The sequence below is a fragment of the Melospiza georgiana genome, chromosome 20, assembly GCF_028018845.1.
Source record: "Melospiza georgiana isolate bMelGeo1 chromosome 20, bMelGeo1.pri, whole genome shotgun sequence".
Lineage (NCBI taxonomy): Eukaryota > Metazoa > Chordata > Aves > Passeriformes > Passerellidae > Melospiza > Melospiza georgiana.
Window position 1 is genome coordinate 8,242,863 of NC_080449.1, and position 19,440 is coordinate 8,262,302.

Below are 19,440 nucleotides of genomic sequence, written 5' to 3' on the forward strand. Positions count from 1 at the left end.
AAGTAGCAACCTCTGGTTGTGCCTCTGTCACCCAGTAAAGAAGTTGTGCCACTCCTTCAAATTGTGTTGCCTGAAAGGGTTCTCTGTTTTCACTGAGCAGATGAAATGGCTGTTGATTCAGATCTCACCTCGATATGTAAAAAACAGAGCTTGAAACAAATCTGCATCAGACAAAAGCATGACACAAAAAAAAAAAACCTTCTTGGTTTTGAAACTTCATCTTGCTCCTTTCCCATGCTTGACTGAAAGTAAGTGGGTTGGCTTTTGGCTGCACAGTACAATCCCTGTTGTCTGTCCAGGGATGTGACATGATTATCTTTTGTTAAATGCGTCTTCAAAAATTCATTTAGAAAGAGTTAATTGCCCTTTGGCAACTTTTCCTCCTCCCTTCCCCAAGAAGGCTTTAAAATGTTAAAAAGGTCACGAGTCCATTACAATGAAATGAACAAGTGTCTGCAACATCCACAGTTTGTTTTGAAATTGTGCTGGATGTATAGAGATGGAAATGTGAGCAAAATTGAGGCATTTCTTTTTGGAGGCTCTTTTTAATGAAAACCAAACAAAAATCCCTGGTTAGTTTCCTTTGCTCTCTGTGCTGCTTGCTGTCTATCCTTTGAGCTGGTGAGTTTTTGGTTTGTGATTTTAAAACTTATAAAACCCCTTCCTTCCCCACACCCTTTAATTTCTCCAGTTGAGTGGAGCTGCTCTGTAAGTTGTGTGAGCTTCCAAAAGAAGAATTGAACCATTGTAACATTGGCTGAGGCTTTTGTTAAGCAAATTTCATGAAGAGACCAGGACCTAGCAGGTCTTGAGGAAATCAGATCCACTTTGACTGGCCCTGCTGCATCCTGCTGGAAGCACTCCCGTGCTCTTGTGCATCCAGATGGCAAACGAGCCAGACATGTTCACTGCATGCACAGCTAACTCTGAAATAGCAGGAGACAGCCTGGAGTCGTGGAGGGATGTGTGGCTGCAGGGTGAATAGCAAACTCTGTAAGCAGAGGCTGCTCTAAGGCAACAACCTGTCAAACAGCTCCTGTTTGGGAGAAAGCTTAGGCTTTGTTATGTGGCTGGTGGCTTTTTGCCTTAGTGATGGAAAAAAGAAGAAAAACCAGCATGTTTAGATTGCAGGTGACCTTCATTTCATTTCCTAGAGGATTGGAACAGCTGTGCAAAAGCAATGGAATTCAGTCAGTGCAGGTTTTGCATCTGTGTTGTCAAAGTGTATCCCAGTCATGCTGCATCTTGGTGGGACCCTGGCAGTGGGCACTTAGCAGGGCTTGTGTGTTCTTTAAGCAGCATCATCCATGACCCCAAAAACTGTTAGAGTAGCTCAAGGTTTCAGGTTGTGCTTGTGAAGTAGATGAAAGGAGCAGCATGAGCTCAGGTACTGCAGTTTCTTTTGCCATCCTCAGCCCACCTCTCCTGAGGCACACAAAAAGTGCCTGAAGCTGTAATCCATTCCTAGGACCTGACTTTGATATGATTTTATGGAGAAAAATGCTGAATATCCCTCCTAATGTCTTGGCTTTCTTCTCCTCAGGTGGTGAGAACATCAAGAGCATAAATCAGCAGTCAGGAGCACACGTGGAGCTGCAGAGAAACCCACCCCCAAACACAGACCCTGGTGTAAGAATATTCACAATCAGAGGGGTCCCCCAGCAAATCGAGCTCGCTAGACATCTCATAGATGAGAAAGTTGGTGTAAGTTCCATCCCTGCTCTCTTGCTCTGTCCCTTTCAGACTTGCTGTTGTCACTCTTGGGTACAAGTAGGCCTGGACTCACAGGATGGCACAGAATGCACGTGCTTGCATTGTTCAGCTTCAGAACCATTTGCCTCTTAGCAGCTGGCTTGAACTGGATGGCCCTCCAGCATCCATTTGGTTAATTTTTGCTGTGGTCCCAGAAGGATTTGACTGTTGACATAATCCTGGGTAGTGTATACAGCTATATGAGAGGGAAGAACAGCAATAATAAGGTATGAAAAGGCTGTCAGAGGAGATTTTTTGAAAGGCAGACAATAGTGTCACTGTGTGAGAATGACACAGTCCTGGCAGCATCATCCTGGAAGTAAAACACTCAGCTTGCTCTGTAAGTTCAGGATGACTTATCTTACACTTAATGCAGTGCTGTGGTATTGAAGTTTAATGAAGTCATGCTGCGGTACTACTGAATGAGGACACTTTGGTAAAAAAAGTATGGAAAATACTGAACTGGGACATGGCAAAGCTGAAAAGCTGCCTTCATGCTGAATTGAGAGGAGAAGGCTTGACACCAACCTCAGGATCCACGTGTCCCAGGCTGTCTTCTCTCCTTTCTTACTACTCATAGTAGCTGCCTCCACCCTGCACTTGGAGCTGGCATTAAATATTTGTGGATTCTGTGGCAGGGTACCAGCATGGGTGGACCTGGAGGATTTGGTCAAAGTCCCTTCAGCCAAGCACCTGCTACACCTCATCAAAAGTAAGCTGCTGCATCTCCTCACCAGGGCTGGGGGAATGGCTGGGAGCTAGAAAGTGCTGGGAGAAGGGTGGAGGGCCCTGAAGGGGTTGGGTGTGAGTGGAGCCTTTTAAAGGCTGAGCATTCAGAAGCAAAAGCAAGTGAGCTCAATGCTTTAAGCTTGGCTACAGGAAAGATTTCACCTGTTAAATGATGCACAGGTAGGTATTGGCATCTCCAAAATTCCTATTTCTAGTGCAGTGAGCATGGAAAGAAGCCTGAACTGCACAGAGCACAAGGAGTGCTGTTCAGTGTGATGTATCTTCACCTTGGCTTCATGAACAGACTGATTCCAAAGCAGGACATAGCAGTTCACACCTGCACAGCTTTCCTTTTGCTCCCATGTTGCCTGTTTGATCAGCAGCTGCTGACTATACAGCTTCTCTTCTCTGGGCAGCTTCATGTCTGTGCCTTGGTAAGTATTTTATTGTCTACTTGAGCATGGCTTTTTGTCCTCTGCAGTGGTCCTCAGGCGTTCATGACACAGGGCTGGGGCAGCACCTACCAGACGTGGCAGCAGCCTGGACAGCAAGTCCCAAGTAAGTACCAGGGCCTGGAGAAGGGTTGGTGTTCCCTCTGCAGTGGCAGGATCCACCCATGAGACCACGTGTGGGAAAACAGCAGAGCAGTTTTACTGAGCAGAGCAGAAGTGTGTGGAGGCACGTGGTGGTGGCTGAGCTCAGAAGGAGCTGAAGGATGTGGAAAACTTTTGCTTTTTGTGTGCTTAAGTGCTTTTTGCCTCTTTCTACTCTTTGGGTAGGAACTTGGTCATTGCTGTCTGTTCCTCTCTTTACAAAAACATTCCTGCCTCTGGCTCTCTTCTCCCAGGATTCTCCAGGCAAGCACTTTCTAACCACCCTTCTCCCTAAAAGGTGCTGAGCCCTCCCATCTCTTTGTTCTTGACCTTATAGTTTCTTGCTTATTTTCTTATTTAATTATTCCTTACAAGCTTTTATCACTATTCAAATTCCAGACTGATGGAGCAACAGGGGAGAGGGATGCAGGAAATGGAAGGAAGGTTAGGGAGGGCTTCTGTACTGGTCATTTCTTCCTGAAAGTCTTCTGAGTCCAAATTGAGCAGTTTGGAATGGGGAGTTGCCTTTTCAGAATAATTCAAGTACTAAATGTTGGTGGTGATGCTGTAGCTGCACCATCCTGTGTCTCCAACAGCTGAGGAATGGTTTGCCTTGAACAGAGCAGATTCATGTCTGCTTGGTAATCGCAAAGCTCATGTGATGGTGATAATGTCCAAAGGACCTTTGCAGTCACAATATTTTAAGAAATACAAATTTTTTTAATTGTCTGGTCTTATAAACTAAAGCTAAGCACCAGAAGGTGTGTGGAGGGTTAATTTTAAAGGGGTTTAATGGCAGATCCTTTTCACTGCTAAGGCTGATTTAACAATGAAGCAGATTTTGAATTTTGGTATAAATTCCCACCCTTTGCAGTGCCTGAGGTAGAGGAATCATTGCAGGGACAATGCCTGCAGTTGCACTTGTGATTCCCTGTAACACTGATCACCTTTGAGTGTTTATGACTCATTATTGTGAATATGTAAAATTTGGAAATCTCAGCGCTGCTTTGTTAACTTGCTGCACTTGTGAAATGTGTGCTGTGGTGGCACATGGGAACCCTGCAAACTCTGGATGAATCCTCCCTCTTAGCAGTTACAGCCAGAAATGATGACTTTTCCTTTGAGCTCTTAGGGTCTTGGAGAAGGTCAGCAGTTGTTCTGGTTTCAGCACATTAAAATGTAGTGATGGACTTTTCTTGTGTGCAGGGGTGGAATGGTATGGTACTGAAGAAGAGTATTTTCTCACTAATTTGTTTTACAGGAAAAATTGTTACTCTACTCCTTTGCTTTGCACCCCCAAGGGCTCTGAACTTCCCTGAGCTTTGGGAAGCAGAGCAGTTAGTGCAGCAGGGAAAGCTCCAAATTAAGTTTTATCTTCCATAGATATTATTCCTTGGAATAAATGCTTGCTCTTTGCCTTGCAAGATGCCTTTAGAAACTCACCTTGGTAACTTAATTTCTTCCTCACCTTCCTGAAACATCCCCTCATGCTGCCCACCAGTCCCTGGGGAGAGAAGAATCTCCCTTCCTGCAGCAGATAATGTCTCAGGCTCACCCCTCCTGGCTTTGGAGCCTGCTGTAGGAAGCACAGCCCCCTGATGACCAATAATGCAGCTCATACTCCAGTTTTGCACTGTCAGGTTCAGGTGGCTCCCAAACCCCTGGAGCTTGTCCTTCCATTGTCCTTCCCCATGTGGGTTTAGTCCCACACTGCTGCCTTTTGGAGGCAGGTGTTTTATTTCTGCAGTTGAACCCGATGGAAGATGTTGGCTCTCTAGTTCCATGTGTGCTCAGGATGCTCCCTGTTCCTGTTTGAAGGCAGGCTGGGTGAGGAGAGAGGACACACATAAAATGCTTTAAGAACCTTCACCACTCTTCTCTGCTGCAGTGGTGCCCAGGTGCAGCTCACCAAGCTGTAGGAGGATTGTTGTAGAAATAGGTAAATACCTGATTTGCAGTTTTTAATGTGCAAACAGCCTTGTGCAGGGTCCCTGGCCCGAGTGCTGCAGCCTGTGTGTCACAGCTCTGTCAGCCCTGTCACAGCCCTGCTGTCCTGGGGACAGCCTCGAGTGCCCTGCTTGTGGGAGGAGGGGCAGACCCCCACCCCCTACACATGTATTTAGATTTTAATTACTTCCCCCATCTTAAATAAATTAACTGGCTGGGGAAACATTTTGCTGTGCAATGCATTTAGCTGCGTGTCCTTTCAGCCTGCTGTGGACTGTAATTCTCCGAGAAGAAAAGGCATTGAAGGAGGTCCTTTGTTGGCATTAGCAGGTGGACAGTTGAGGCAGCCTTGACCTCTGCCAGCAAAGGTCCTGACTTGTAGCGTTGGTCAAGTCTTTTAACCCGCTTTTATGCCCCTGGACAGGACACTGCTGCCCTGTTCCCTCCACCCACTTCACACTTGCAGTGTTTTATTTTCCCCTTCCCCCACTTCAAAGCCCCCCTCGGGCCAGCATGGGGCTGGGCTGTGCACAGAGCTGGGATGGGATGGGGAGAGCTCTGCTCCACCCGTGTCCTCTGTCCCTGCTCTCTCCTTGTCCCCAGTGCTCGTGCTCCCCACTCCTGCTGTGCCTCTCTGCAGCTCCCAGTGCTGTGTTTGCTGCTGGCGTGTCCTGTGGCTCACTGAGGGCTCTGTGCCTCCTGCTGGGGTCCAGGGAAGTGTGGGAAGGGCAGGGATCCTTCCTCTCTCTCTGCTGTGGCACCTGGATGTGCTGGGTTGAAGGTTCCTTAGTGCTTCAAAGATGGGGGATCTGTGCTGGGGGGAGCCCAAGGTTTGGAATCTCTCAGGAGACGCTGGCACCGCTTCCCTTGGAGGAGCAGGAGCCCAGATATGACACCATGAGCCAGCTGCAGCTGTTTGGGATATTGTGGCTGCTCTTCAGTGATGCCTGGGCTGTGCGCCCTGGGCAATGGAGCTGGCTGTACCCTGTGGCCAGGGGAGGAGGTGGCTGTACCTTGTGCGGGGCTCATGGCACCTTGAGGAGTCAACAGCTGAGTGGCTGCCCCAGAGTCGTGCAGGTCATGCTGTGGAGGCTCATGTGTGTGCAGAGTGTGTGGAAGGACATTGCTCACAGGTCCCTCAGCTCTGCTCCACTGAGAAGACCAGAGGTGAAGGATGCAGCCCCTGAGAAATAAATTAGTGACTCAAAACATGGCCGTTCCCTTGGCAGCTCTGTGGAGGTGACAGGTCTCAGCTGTGTCAGGTGTCTCAGCTCTCCTGAGTGCAAGCAGACTGGGAGCCCAGGGTGGCTGATTGCAGGCTGGGCAGCTCCTACTACGTGCTCTGCCTTGAGCAGGTCCCAGCAGGGTGACATTTGGCTTCATGCCCTTCAGCACATGAGGTGAGATCAGGAACTCCAGCTTTTCTTCAGCTTCCCCTGAACTGAAGATGCCCAACACTGTAGAAAAGTGGAAGCTGAAGTGTCAAGTCTGGGCAGCTGGGGTAGACCCAGGGCCTGTCTAGTGGAGAGGTGGATGTCACTGGCTGGAAACTGTCACCTGTTCCATACTGACGTGCCCCTTGTTGTCATCTTTGCACAGGCCAACAGAGCCAGCAGCAGAACAGCCATCCCGATTACAGCAAAGCATGGGAGGAGTATTTCAAAAAACAGAGTGAGTGAAACAGGCTTCCTGGAGATGAATCAGCTCTTGTCACAAGGAGTTAACTCTAATCTGATGACTTGCATCTCCATCCCTGCCGTTTTTAGCTTCCAGTCCTTTGCAGATGCCCCCTGGCCCTGCCCTGTTGGTGATGGTGCATGTAGGAAAGCTCTCGGTTGTGCTGTTGCCTCTCGGGAGACACCGAGCCCCTCGTGCCCCTGCTTGCAGCCAGCCTGGCTGGGGGAGCACAGAGCACGCAGGAGCTGCTGCTGGCAGGACCCAGGGAGCTGCAGCTGGGTTGTGAGAGGGTAGCAGAGCTCGTGGAAGGTCACAGGCCTGGCTCTCTGCGCCGTGTTCCGGAGTGCATGATCCCGACCTCTGGACTTGCTTTGACATGGAGCTGCTGGAGGCTTTGCACCGTTGAGGATGAGGGGTGTGCAGGCTGTCAGGCTGTCCCTGCAGCTGCAGGGACGCTCTGGGTGCTTTCTGCCTGCTCTTGGCTTGTCCCTCACAGTCAGCTTGGAGCCCATCCTGCCGTCCCACGCAGCGGAGCCGGTGTCACTCTGTCAGGTGTCTGCAACAGCTGGAAGGGGGCTGGCTCTTCATTAAGCTTGGCAAAAGGAGATCCTAAGCCTGGGCTTGGACTTCTGGAGTTGCTTATCTCTTTTTCTTTTTTCTTCTTCCCCTCCAGGTCATGCTGCCAGTGCTGCTTCTCAGGCAAGTTCCCAGCCGGACTACACGATGGCTTGGGCAGAGTACTACCGACAGCAGGCTGCCTACTATGGGCAGACACTAGGGCAGGCTCAGGCCCACAGCCAGGTCTGTATTCACCCTCCCCAAACCCCTCTGCTCCTTCTCTTGGGCAATTGGGTATATTGGCTTTGCCTTAGTGTAGGGACTATCCTTCAGACTTACAGGGTGAAGCAGAGATGTTTTGTGGCTGAGGAAGCGATCACGGAAGCGTTGCCTCAACATCAAAGTCTTGTTTTCCTGTACCGGTTGGGTGAGGGGTTTTTTAGGAGAGGACTGGGAGGTTATTTGTTTCTCCTGGGAGCCTTTCCTTATAGACCCCAGACAGTTGTTTGACTTTGGGGAATTAAAGTAAAAGGAATGATGAATCCAGGCTGGTGAGGCAGCACAGCACTGAACTGGGAGTGCAGGCACTGCCTTTTCTCATGCTGCGACACGAGCTGTGTGCTCACCATCTCCCTGTCCCAAAAGAGACCAAAACCATTGAAAAATAATTTATATTAACCTGCTTTTGAGTGAAATCTCCCTTCAGCTGTTACTCAGTGCACCAGAGAGTTGTGTGAGATTTATCCTAATCACACTTTGTGCTTCATGGAGCAAACAAAGCGGCAAAAACTTTGTGCAAAGCACAGGGGCACCTTGCTGTGGTCTGACACTTGTCCCCATTGCTCCACATTTAGCTGTGGCTCCGGGAGCAGAGGCTGCTGTGGATGCCAGCCCCAGCAGCTGCCCTGCCCAGCTCTGCCCAGCTCTCCCCTGCTCTCCCCAGCCTCTCCCTGCTCTCTCTTCTGTCCCCTGCTCTGCCCAGCTCTCGCTGCTCTCCCCAGCGAGGTGGAGCCGGCGCTGCCGCGGGCGCTGCCCAGGGCTGACCTGGACACGGTGATGATGAAAGGGCTTCTCTTCATTCCTCGCCGAGCCTGCCCTGCTAGAGAGAGGGATCTTGTTTGGTGAGGGCAGCGGAGCTCTGGGACAGCGTTGGGGCTCTGGTGGCAGCTCAGAGCATCCTTTGAGCTCTGTTTCCCGCTCAGCTGCAGCGCGGACAGACCTGTGCTCGGCAGCTTGGATCATTTTCCTGCTGCTCAGTAACTTTTCCTTTTCTCTCCTCTCTCTTTTTCTTTCCAGGAGCAGTAGAACAAGGTCCTCGTGGCAATTTTTTTTCTTTGGAATCGTTGTGGAAGAAAACCTTTTTGTAACAGAGGTTTCTAGATTTGCAACATTTTGATGAAGACTTTTCTGTTTGTGAAACACTAGCTGTAGGATAATCTATACTGAACTTTTCTAAGAATCAGGAACAATTAGTAATGTACTAAACGTATGGACATGCTGGTAATTTTGTTTCCAAATTTATATTAAAAAAAACCTCCGGGATTCTTTTTGGAGAGAAGCCAGAGAATTTGCAGGCACCAAAACGCACCCCAGAGCTGTGACATTTCAACATGTGGGTTTTTTGTGTGGTTTTTTTTTTTTTCCTTTTAATTTTCGATCTTTTCTGTTGGAACAGAAAGAGTGGCTTGGAAGTCTTAGGTGGTATGTAACAAATCTTAAAAAGAAAAAAAAAATTTAAACAGTATTTAAATATTCTTAAATATGTAAATTCATTAAATGTTTTACTTCTAATTTCTTGTATCTTGGCTGTCTTTGATTTTATTGCATTTTTAAAAAACTGAACTATGATATGTATTGTAATTAATGATATGATTTCTGTATTTGAAACAGTTACTGTTTGCAAGTTGGGGGGGCATTTTGTAGGGTTTGTATAATTTCTAGAGTCTAAAGGGGTAATATAAGAACGTGTTAATTTTTTTAGCAATACATGTTTTCATGTCTCCATTGGTAGTTGCATTTATGTATCTAAGACCTCCAAGCTTGTTAAAAAAAAGAAAAACAAAAAAAAAAAAGAAAGAAAAAAAACTTCTTCTATGCTCTCAGAAATATAAATACTGTTATTTTTAATATTAAAATGAATCTGCTATTAGTACCTTTAACAAACACTGTGGAACTTAAAACCGTATAAAAGGTAGTAACTATTTTTTAATTCCAAGGTGTTTTCTGCTTTTTCGTTTCTTTTAAATATTTTCTTATCTAATATTTGTCAAATTACCTAGAGAAATAAATGAATCTAGTATTAACCACAGTATGCGCAAAATAATTTTGATTTAATAAAAGGGATAATATGATTTCTGATGTTTACTGTAGTGTTTCTTGTACAGATAACAGTGTATTTTTAAAGGAAAAACGGAATTGAAGCTATTTTTTCTTGCATTTTTAATTGCCCTCCGGGACATTCCGTTTTTAAATGTACTGAATTTACTGTTCTTGGGTTCTTTCCTTATTTTTCCTTATGCTTGAAATGTCTAACTATAAAGAACCGCGATTGGATAATGTTGAGCATGGTGTTAAAAAAAAAAAAAGTGTTCTTTTTATTTGACTGACAGTTGCATTTTACACTCTATATAATAAAATTTCCACAAGGTGTCTTGTGGGCCAAGTATTTCCCGTCTCTTGGACTCCGTTGTTCCCCGCTCGTCGCGCCGTGTCCTGGGGAGTTTGGGTGGGCACTGAGGGCAGGATCAGCTTTGATTTTTGAGAAACTCTCCCTGTCACATCCCCTTGATGCTGTTCTGGAGAAACTCTCACTGTCACATCACTCTGGTGCTGTTCTGGAGAAATTCTGTCACTGTCACATTGCCCTGGTGCTGTTCTAGAGAAACTTTGTCACTGTCACATCCCCCTGGTGCTGTGACACCGAGGATTCTCATGGAAGTTTCTGTGTTTGCTGCCGTTTGGGTCAGAAGGGTCCTGGCAGGGTCTGTGTTAACACCAGGAGGTTTCCTCTGCAGCCCTGTAAGGTTTTACTGCTTAGGAGTTGGCAGCCCCTGTTTTTAAGGCTCTGGACTTGTTGCTCTTCCCCAGCTTTGTGGCCGAATCCATCAGGATCTGGAGCAGCACTGATGGGAGGGATGTGGCTCCGACCTTATCAGGTATGCAGGGCATTAATTGTGCCCAGGCCAAGTCTGGCAACATCTGTAGCTCCTTCAGGGATCCTTTTCTTGTAAAATGTGAGTTTTGAGCAGCCTAAGGCAGCTCCATGCCCTGCTCCCAGGCAGAGCCGTGGGGGTTTGTGACGGGGGAAGGGAGGAAAGAAGATCCCATCTGCAGAGCTGGGAGCGGGAGGCACATTGAGAGCCGGAAGAAAAGGAGATGTAGCATCTCTAAATATACCTCCAGAGAATCAAGAGAGACATTGAAAGATGGGATGGTAAAAGCCACTTGGAAAGAGGGGAGAGGGGGGAAAAAATGGCTAGAGGAGGGCATAAAGGCTGCTGATGGGAATTGGGAGCGGGCATTACCGAGAAGACTTCCTTCTAATTCATCTTCCAAGCTCTGTGCCAAAACAGCATTTGGCATGGTTCACAGGGAGCAATTGTGTGATAATGAACCCTAAGGTGTCCCTTAATTGAAGACTGAGGATTACAGATTGTGCCAATAGTCGTAAATGGCGTAGGATTGTGGGAGGATGCATTTTCTTAAATGTATCTGTAAGTACAGATGAGTGAGTCTCCCCAGTGAAATGCCCCTACTATAAATTATGGAAATATCTCTTTCTGATGCAACCTTTTATTGAGGGGGTGGGGCAGCAGCACAAGAAATAGTTTGCAAGCCTTTGAAATTTGGCCTGTCATTAAGATGGTGCCTGCAAAGCTGGGGTTTCATCAGCAGTCTGCTGTCCTGGAAGGATGAAGTGCTTGAAACGTTCCCAAGTTCACCGATTTGTTTTCCATTATTGCTGCCTGCTCTGGGCAGAGAGGCCACGGATGTTGAACTGTTGTGAGTCCGTGATGGGCTGGAGAGGGGCAGGGTTTGAGGCAGAGATGTCTCAGCACTTCATGAGGAGCTGATGGCCCCTGGGTTCCTCCAAGGCCTCCTCCAGCCCTGCTGCTTTCCTGGTCTGTGTCCATCCGAGGTGCTCTGGGACTGCTCTGATGGTCACTCCCACCCAGGGCTGGACACCCCTCACTTTTCACTCTGGGTCTGCAGGCAGCTCCTCGTGTCCTGGCTCGGGTGTGTGGTGCAGCCCAGAAGCTGCTGTGGTGCCTTCAAAGCCAAGTCTTGGTGTCCAGGAGAGGAACCAAATCTCCTGCTCAGCCCTGGGCAGATTTAACCCCAGGTAATGTGGATTAAGCCCCGGCTGCACTGGGTTTTGGGGCAGGAACTGGAGCAGGAGCAGTCCCTGAGGGCTGGGCAGGACAAGGAACACATTTGGGACTTTGGGGTCCATGAATGGTGATGGGGATGGTGCAGTTTTTCCTCCTCACAGGGACCCAGAGCCCAGCCAGGACAGAATCCTGAGGGGCAGGGAGGTGATCCCATCAGTTCAGTCTGGGGAAGGCTCAGCCTCCAGAGTGTGACATTTGGGAAGAGCAGGACTGAGTCAATGGCCTTTGACAAAAATCCTCAATCCCTCTCCAGAGTCCTTGGCTCAGGCACACGGTGGCTCTGCTGCCCCAGAATGAATCCATCTCGCTCCTGCCCAGCTCTGCTGGGTTTGTGGGGGTGTCTGGACCGTGTCCCACAGGACCCCCCAAGCTGGCAGCACCCACCCCACTCTGCAGGTTGAGCCTGAGTCCTGAGCAGACATTAAACTGTGATCCTCCTGCAAACCCCTTCTGAGCAGCAGCCCTAAAAACCCTGACACTGAAGCCTCTCACTGAGTCCAGGATGACCCTGATGCTCTCCCGTGCTCTGAATTTGGTGAACCTGAACAGGAACAGCACTTTTAGGAGTGGGAGACTTCGAGATAGACTAAAATCCTTTAATTTTGCATGATTTGAGAACAAACTACATTATAGCCATTGTGAGTTAGACTGAAATTACTGTTGAAAGAGACAAGATGTGGGACCTTTTTCCCCCCTTCTCCAAGTATTTAATATTTAATTGCATTAAAGGAACGCTGTATTTACAGTAATGGGCAGCATGGTCAGAGTGAGAGCTCCTGGTGTTTAACATGGAGCTTTCCAACAGGATGTGGATCTTCACAAGGTCCCACCTGTGCTGCTGCTTCTCCCCTAAACCCACCTGGTCCCTCCCGCTCTCAGGGGGATTTTCAGGGCTATTGGTGTTTGCAGGGTGAGGAATTGGGATCTTGCAGTGTCAGTGTATCCTGTCACACAGCACTTGGGTGTTTACTCCATGCAGGGAGCTGCTCATCCTTCATTTGGCTGGTTTGGAGGTTTTTCAGTGGATTTGCTGTGGGGAGCAGCAGTGCAGGGTGCCCATGGCCAGGCAGCGTTTCTCTGCTCTCATAAGGCTGGAAAAGACACAAAAGAAACTTTCCAGAATTTTAATGGTGTAAATGAACAGAAATTGTTGTTATGTGATATGAAGATGAGTTGGAAGAGCCACAGGCCCTGGAGCCAAGGGCAGTGGGGGGGCAGAGAGCCCCATCCGTGTCTGGGTAGCTCCTCAGTGATGCTGGGGATGGAGGAAGATGGCAGAGGGGAACCAGCCATCCCTGGGATGCAGGATTTGGGGCAGAGGGTACCAGATCTGCCCCGCCACTTCCCTCCAGGCCTGGGGCACCATGCACAAGGCAGGTGAGCCAAAAGAGCATCTCTGGGGGTGATGTGGGGGCAGGTACCAACAGCCCCCAGATTATCTCCCTACCCTGCCCCTTATCACTTGAGGAAATCCTATTTCAAGGCCGCTCTAATGAAGCCTCTGATCTTTGCAGAGCCCGGCTCGCTGCCCTCTAATCCGGGCCGGGCCGGGGTGCAGGTGCCGCGGTGCCGGGGATTAGACGCTCCCTGCCCTTTGTGGGAGCCGTCACTCAGCGCTGCTCCCTGTCCGGCCCATTCGCCAGGGAATATTAAACTTTGCTGCCGTGCAGTCCCTACACGGGCAGGCCGGAGCCGCTGCTCTGTTTGCTTTGGGGGAAATGGGGCTGGTGAAGGGCAGGAGCTGCCGGAGGGGTCACCCGCCTGCCGGGCAGCCCCGTCCCTGCCGCCCACCCCTGTTCTGCCGTGCCAGGGCTGGTCCCGCCGCGCTGCCCCGGCCCTGGAGCAGGGCAGCTGTGCCTGGTGCTGGGATCCTGCTGCTGCCAGCCCCGGCTGCCCTCTCCCGCCGCCGGCTCCTGCGATCCCGTGCCTTTGGCCGCTGCTGGGGAGGCTCGGGCGGCTGGTCCTGGCTGTGGGCAGGGGGAGCAGAGGGGCTCACGCACAGCCCCGCACTGTCACACCGTCACACTGTCACACCGTCACACTGTCACACCGTCACACCGTCACACTGTCACACCGTCCCCTCGGGCACCTCCCCGGCTGATGGCTCAGCGCGCTGGGTCACAGCCCGCAGCTGCATTGGAGCTGATGCTGCAGGAGGGATGGGGTGCGGGACAGACGCCGGTGGGATGCGGGACAGACATCGCTGCGATGTCACTGCCCCGTCCCCACATCGCTGCCAGCAGGGAGGAAAAGGCGCAGAGATTTCCCTGTCCTTGCAGTCCGCATCCCCGCCCTGTCCCTCCGGCCGCCCCGTGCCCCCGGCGCGGCTGCCGAGGAGTCGCCCCCTCCATCCGCCGCAGCCGCGCTCCCTTCGAGGCCGCCTGAGCTCGGCCGCAGCTGGGACGGTGATTTTCCTCCTCCTGCTCTTGCGTGCCGTGACACCCTCGCCGAAACAACCCTGGAAATAACACTTAAAAGAAAGGAAGGGGGGAAAGAAAGGCAAGGAAGCGAGCGAGAGCGCAGGGGAGAGCACTCAGCATCTCTGCTCGGCTCCGCGGCCTCCCGCAGAGTGAAATGGAGGCAAATAATGCCCCGAAGCTCCTTCCCCGAGCAGCGCGATCAGCCCGCGGCTCCAGGGGCTGCCGTGCCCTGTGCCGGAGCTTTTCCCCGCACCGAGCGCTCCGTGCCCGGGGCCGCGGGCACCGCCGAGGGCTGGCACCGCTCGGGAGCACCCGACCCATCCCCAGCGCTCCGGCCCCGCGGAGGGCAGCAGGGACAGGGTGGCAGTGCGCGGTTCGGAGGGAACAAGGGACCATTCAGCTCCGTCCATGGATGGGGCACCTTGGGCATGGTCGCTTTCTTTTTGCCCCTGGGAGGTGGCAGCGCATCCTCCGCACCGCGCACCTGCATCAGCGCTGCGCTGGCACTGCCATGGGGAACGCCAGGAGCTGCTCTGAAACAAGGGGGGCACACATGGGAACCCCTCCTCGGTGTCCCCTCGGGCCCGGGATGAAGCTCCCCGGGTGATGGTTCAGGGGTGCTGCGTGCGGCGGGTGAAGGCACAGGTGGGATGGAGATTCCACGCCCAGGATCCGCCGGGCTCCTCGGCCCAGGCTCACCCTGGGCATCGCCCTCTCCTCGCCGTGTCCTCCCGCACCCCCTGCTCCGCCGGCGGGAGCGTTCCCGGGCGCAGGGAACATTTGGGCACATTCCCATAACCGAGTGTCGCCAACTGCTGCGGCGGCAGGGCCCGAGCCCCTCTCCAGCGCTGCTGTTTGCTTTGCAGCCTCCTTAGCCCCCATTGAGGCTTTTCAGCTCCAGCCCCTTCAGGGGGTTTAAGTAGGTAAAACCTGAGGAAGAGGCTATTTTCCTCCCTCCCTTTTGAGCCCTGCCTTGTGCCCAAAAGGCCCCCTTGTTTCACGCGTGCCAGTCACCTGGCTGGGCCCCCAGCCCCTTTCTCTCCCAGCCTCCCTTTTCTTCCTCCTTTCTCTCTTTTGACTTTTCCAGGAGCCCTCGCTCTCCAAACGAGCTTCAGATTGGATCCAGATTGAGGTCCCTTTGTCTTTCAAGGGTTGTACTAAGCTAATTAAATGTGATCCCAACAAATAAACGCAGATCTCCCCATTACATTCAGGCCTGCCTTTCAGGCAGCACCGGGCGGCCCCTCGCCCCCGCCCGCTCCGCGCAGGGTCCCCCTCATTGAGTCCTGGCCATTGAAAGCACTGCCAGGATTTCTTTTGTGCCGGGGGTCTCCGAGCCCTTTTTCCATCAGAAAAGACCCCCAAACAGCAGCTCGGCCTTTGTGAGTTTGCAAGCAAACGCCAAAGAAAAGCCCCCTGAATGCTTTAATAAATGACACATTTAGCAACTTCGGAGGCGCCTGGCTCCTGCGGCAGCCGCAGGGGTGCGATGATCCCTCCTGCCCCGGCTCCCGCAGGGGTGCGATGATCCCTCCTGCCCCCCTTTCCCTCCGGCTCCCGGGGCATTTGCAGCCTGTGGAGGCGCAGAGGTGGCGGCCGGAGCGGCTGAGCGCCCCGGCTCGCAGCCCGGCTCTCGGCCGTGTCCCTGCCCCGGCGCTCGGGGCCCGTGATGGGCTCGGCCCCGCGCCGGCGGCGGGCAGCGGAGCCGCGGGCAGCGGGCAGCGGGCAGCGGAGCCGCGGGCACCGGAGCAGCGGGCACCGGAGCAGCGGGCAGCGGAGCCGCGGGCAGCGGGCAGGGCGCGGCGGGGCCGGGGGGCTTTGCAACTCAGAGCCCGCGCTCCCTTCGCCTCGTATTAGCGCTGGCAAATCCAAAATCGTTTTTAATGACACATACCAGCCCCCCCAGCCCGGATCGGGGGCTGCGCTGGACTTCTCTCAGCTCAACTAATATCTTTTTAATGACTTTGGGAGGGGGCAGAGCCCGGCTCTGCCCTAGAGCCTGGATTGCTCCAAACAGATGTTGGGGCAGAGGGAGGGGGATGCTCTTCCCTGCCAGGGACTTTCTTCTAAAGTTCAAACGAGAGGGGAGCTTTCAATCACCGCTAAAAATGTATTTCTCCCCATTGAACAATGGGCTCCTTTCTGCGCCCGAGGGGACTCGGCTGCGATCGCGTTTCTGCTGCCGGAGAGGAGAAACCTCCGCTTTTAGGGCAAGAAAAACTCAGCTTCCAAAAGGGCTCTTCCCTGCGCCGGTTATTTTCGTAGCTCTGCATCCCTCCTGCGTTCTACTCTGTACGGAAAAAAAATAAAAATAAAAATAATACAAAATTGTACTAACGAAGCACTAATCCTCCTTCCGCGCCGCAGCCCTCACCCGCCGCACCGGAGCTGCCGCGGATCTTTGCAGAGAAGCCGGGCAGCGAATGCGGGCTTGGAGGAGAGAATCGCGGCTGCTCCGGCCCGGGGCAGCGGCCGCTCCATCCCCTCAGCCCCGCTCCATCGCCGGCGGCCCCACAAGAGTTAAATTTTAAAGCAAATCAAATTCCCATTGGCCACTGTATATTATCTCAGCAGTCTTCATTTGATACCTCTTTAATACAGAAAGGAGCTTTTCAAACCCCTTTTCTCTCTTTTCTCCCCGCCACTCTTTAAGAGCAATAAATGTTCAACTGCAATAACTATAAATCAATCTCCGCTCTGTTCAAATCCTATTCATGCGAAGGGCTGGAAGAGGGGAGAGAGCTCCCCCCTCCCCCCCGCCCCCCAAAAAGCAGCTGCTGGGCTCTAATCTCCTTTCTTGCACTGTCATTCACCCTCATTTTTCCTCCATCACCCCATCCCTGCAATCTTTTCTTGTTTTGCTTTTCTTTTCTCTCTTTGCTGCATTATGATCCCATGTCTCCCCTCATCAGACCCCAACCTTGTCCAGATCCTGACCATCCCCTTGTAGGCTGTGAAAGAAAAGAAGAGTCCATGGATGTCAAATTGGTCTCAAAAAGACCATGAAAGATTGATTTGCTCCACTTTTCTTCTGCCTGACATTATTTCTGAGGGTCCTGAATGGGAAACCAGAAAGTCTGGGACTGGAATAAAGATGTTCTCTCTGTAAGGGGGAGACGGGGGGGAAAAATGCCCATTTACTCCTGGCCCATCAACCCTGCAAAACAGAGCAAAAGAAAAGAGGACTGTGGCTATTCAGAGTCAGACCAATATGTACACCTCCCAACAATATGCCAATATACTGAGGGCTTCTCTATTAACACCCATGAATATTAAAGTGCTCACTAAACGCTCAGAAGGAACTTTGGGAATATACACATGAAAATACAAGCAGCATTGTGCGGGGCTCAGAACAATGGGGCGGCGATAATGGCCCTTCTCTATTAACAGCCATGAATATTAAACTTGTTTCCTCTTAAATGTTAAAAAGGAGGGATAGCTGCGATATTAAAAAAGAGAAATGAGTAGGGGGTAAGGGGGGGGGGGGGGAACACGCAGCAAAGCACCTTCCTAGGACCGGGAAGAAGCTTGGGGAAACAGCTGGGGATATTTAAAACCACGCAGAAAATGGAAGATTTTATTTTTCCACCTTTTTTTACCACCACCCCCCCGCACCGCCGAGCCCCCGCAGCCGGGAGCGGGGTTCAGCGCAGCCCGCACCGGAGCCGCAGGGGGTTCAAGAGCATCTATTATTGTTTGTTTTTTTTTGTCCCGGGATAACTTGAAGGTTGAAGGGTTTTCCTGGGGAAACGGGGAAAAAAAAAATAAAAAAAGCAATCCGATGACTGGCTTGCCTCGGCGGCTGGAGGGAGCCGGTGTTGGGAACCTTTCCACCTGATGCGTTACGTTTAGCAAGGCTGAAATATTCTGACGGCTCCTCTAGCCCAAGTCCAGAAAAACAAAATAAACTTATATTTTACATTTATTAAACCAGTCCCTGGCAGGTTGTCAACATCCCCTTTCCAGGCGAAGACCCGAAAGTCAGCGCAGGTTTGGGTGCGTTCCTGACATGTGCGTTGCTTCTTGATTGGAGTAATAGAAATAATTAACTGCACATGGGTTGTAGCATCATTTCACCCAGGCCAGAAGACACTCCACAGCTTCACCCTATAAGAACCCACCCAGGGGGCAGGCTGGGGGTTTGGGCTGTGCTCCGGGCACGGTGAGACCCGGCGGGGCTGCCCGCGACTCCGGGCACCGGCCTTGGAGCGCCCGAGGATCCTGGGGGCCCAGCCTTCTTCCCGCAGCCCTTTCCAGCCCCTCGTCCCCATGAAAATCAAAAGAACAAGGCTAAGGAGAGGGCTCTAAGCTCCGACACAGCAGGACTAGGTTTAAAGCCGGGAAAGATTAACCCTTTGCTGAGCCGGCAAAGCTCGGGCCCCGAGGGGAGCGCTGGGTTTGGGGGGCGCCGCTCTGATGCCGCTTCGCTGGGGAGCAGAGGAGGAGCAGAGGAGGCTGCGGAGCTCCCGGGCTCGGCAGGGCGGGGATGGCCGGCCGGGAATGCCCGCGGGTGCGGGGATGGGGGAGATGCGGCGGCAGAGCCCCGGAGATGCTGCAGCCTCCGCGGGTGCGGGTCCGGCCCCGGGGGGACACGGCAGGGCACGGTTGTGATTGCAGGGACACGGGAGATCCACCAGCGGTTCCCGGCGCACACCTGGGCACAATTCCTGCGGGGATGCGGGATCGGGGACCGGCCGGGCGGGTGGCGGCAGCTGGATGAGCCCTGCCCCGGGGTCAAGCCGGGATCAGCCCTGGGTGGTGTCCCACCCTCGCCGTGCTCGGGGACCCTCTCCGGCATTCGGGGCAGCGGCGCCGGAGCCTGCCGGTGCTGCCGGTCCCGGCCGGGAAAGCCGGGGATGCGGGGGGCAGCGGGGAGCCGGGCACGGTCGGGGCCAGCTGCGGGGGCCTCAGCCCGTTCCCCCGGGGCTGCGAGGGCCGAACGCCGCCGAGCACCGGGAGCTGTCGGGCTCGGGGCCGCCGATTTCGTTGTGGTGCTCAGTGGCCCCAAAGCGCAGCGTTTTAGCTCCAAAACGAGCGCGGGGCCAGGTGGGGAGCGGGACCGTGCCCGAGGGTGCGCCCCGTCCGTGGGACACCGGCGGGGACATTTGTGCCCCCATTCAGCTGTTGTGCCGTGCCCGGGTCAGGTGCCCGGGTTTGGGTTTGCCCGGGCCGGGCGGTGCGGGGGCCGAGCCGGTGCGTGTGTGTGTATTGGTGTGTATATGTGTGTGTGTGTGTGTATCCTGTGTGTTTGTGTATGTGTGTGTGTGTGTGTGTGCTCGCCGTGTCCCTCCCTCCCTCCAGCCACCCCACCCCTGGGAGGGGAGGGAAGGAGGAGATGGGAGGGGGGGGCTCCGACGGCTCGCCTCGCTCCGG

The 19,440-nt window shown here is 52.6% G+C and overlaps 1 protein-coding gene across 6 annotated transcripts in view; it reads left to right on the plus strand.

Moving 5' to 3' along the window:
* Positions 1-9,921, plus strand: part of FUBP3 (far upstream element binding protein 3) — a 38,696-nt gene extending 28,775 nt beyond the window's left edge. For 4 of the 6 annotated variants that reach the window (XM_058037971.1, XM_058037972.1, XM_058037974.1 and 1 more), the window contains 6 exons: positions 1,544-1,704; positions 2,391-2,464; positions 2,963-3,039; positions 6,621-6,692; positions 7,372-7,499; positions 8,553-9,921. In XM_058037971.1, coding sequence (XP_057893954.1) covers positions 1,544-1,704; positions 2,391-2,464; positions 2,963-3,039; positions 6,621-6,692; positions 7,372-7,499; positions 8,553-8,561 — 521 coding nt within the window. In that variant the 3' untranslated portion in view covers positions 8,562-9,921. The remainder of the gene's footprint in view (positions 1-1,543; positions 1,705-2,390; positions 2,465-2,962; positions 3,040-6,620; positions 6,693-7,371; positions 7,500-8,552) is intronic. The other 2 variants (XM_058037976.1, XM_058037977.1) reach the window with 2 other exon arrangements.
* The last annotated feature ends 9,519 nt before the right edge of the window (positions 9,922-19,440 follow it).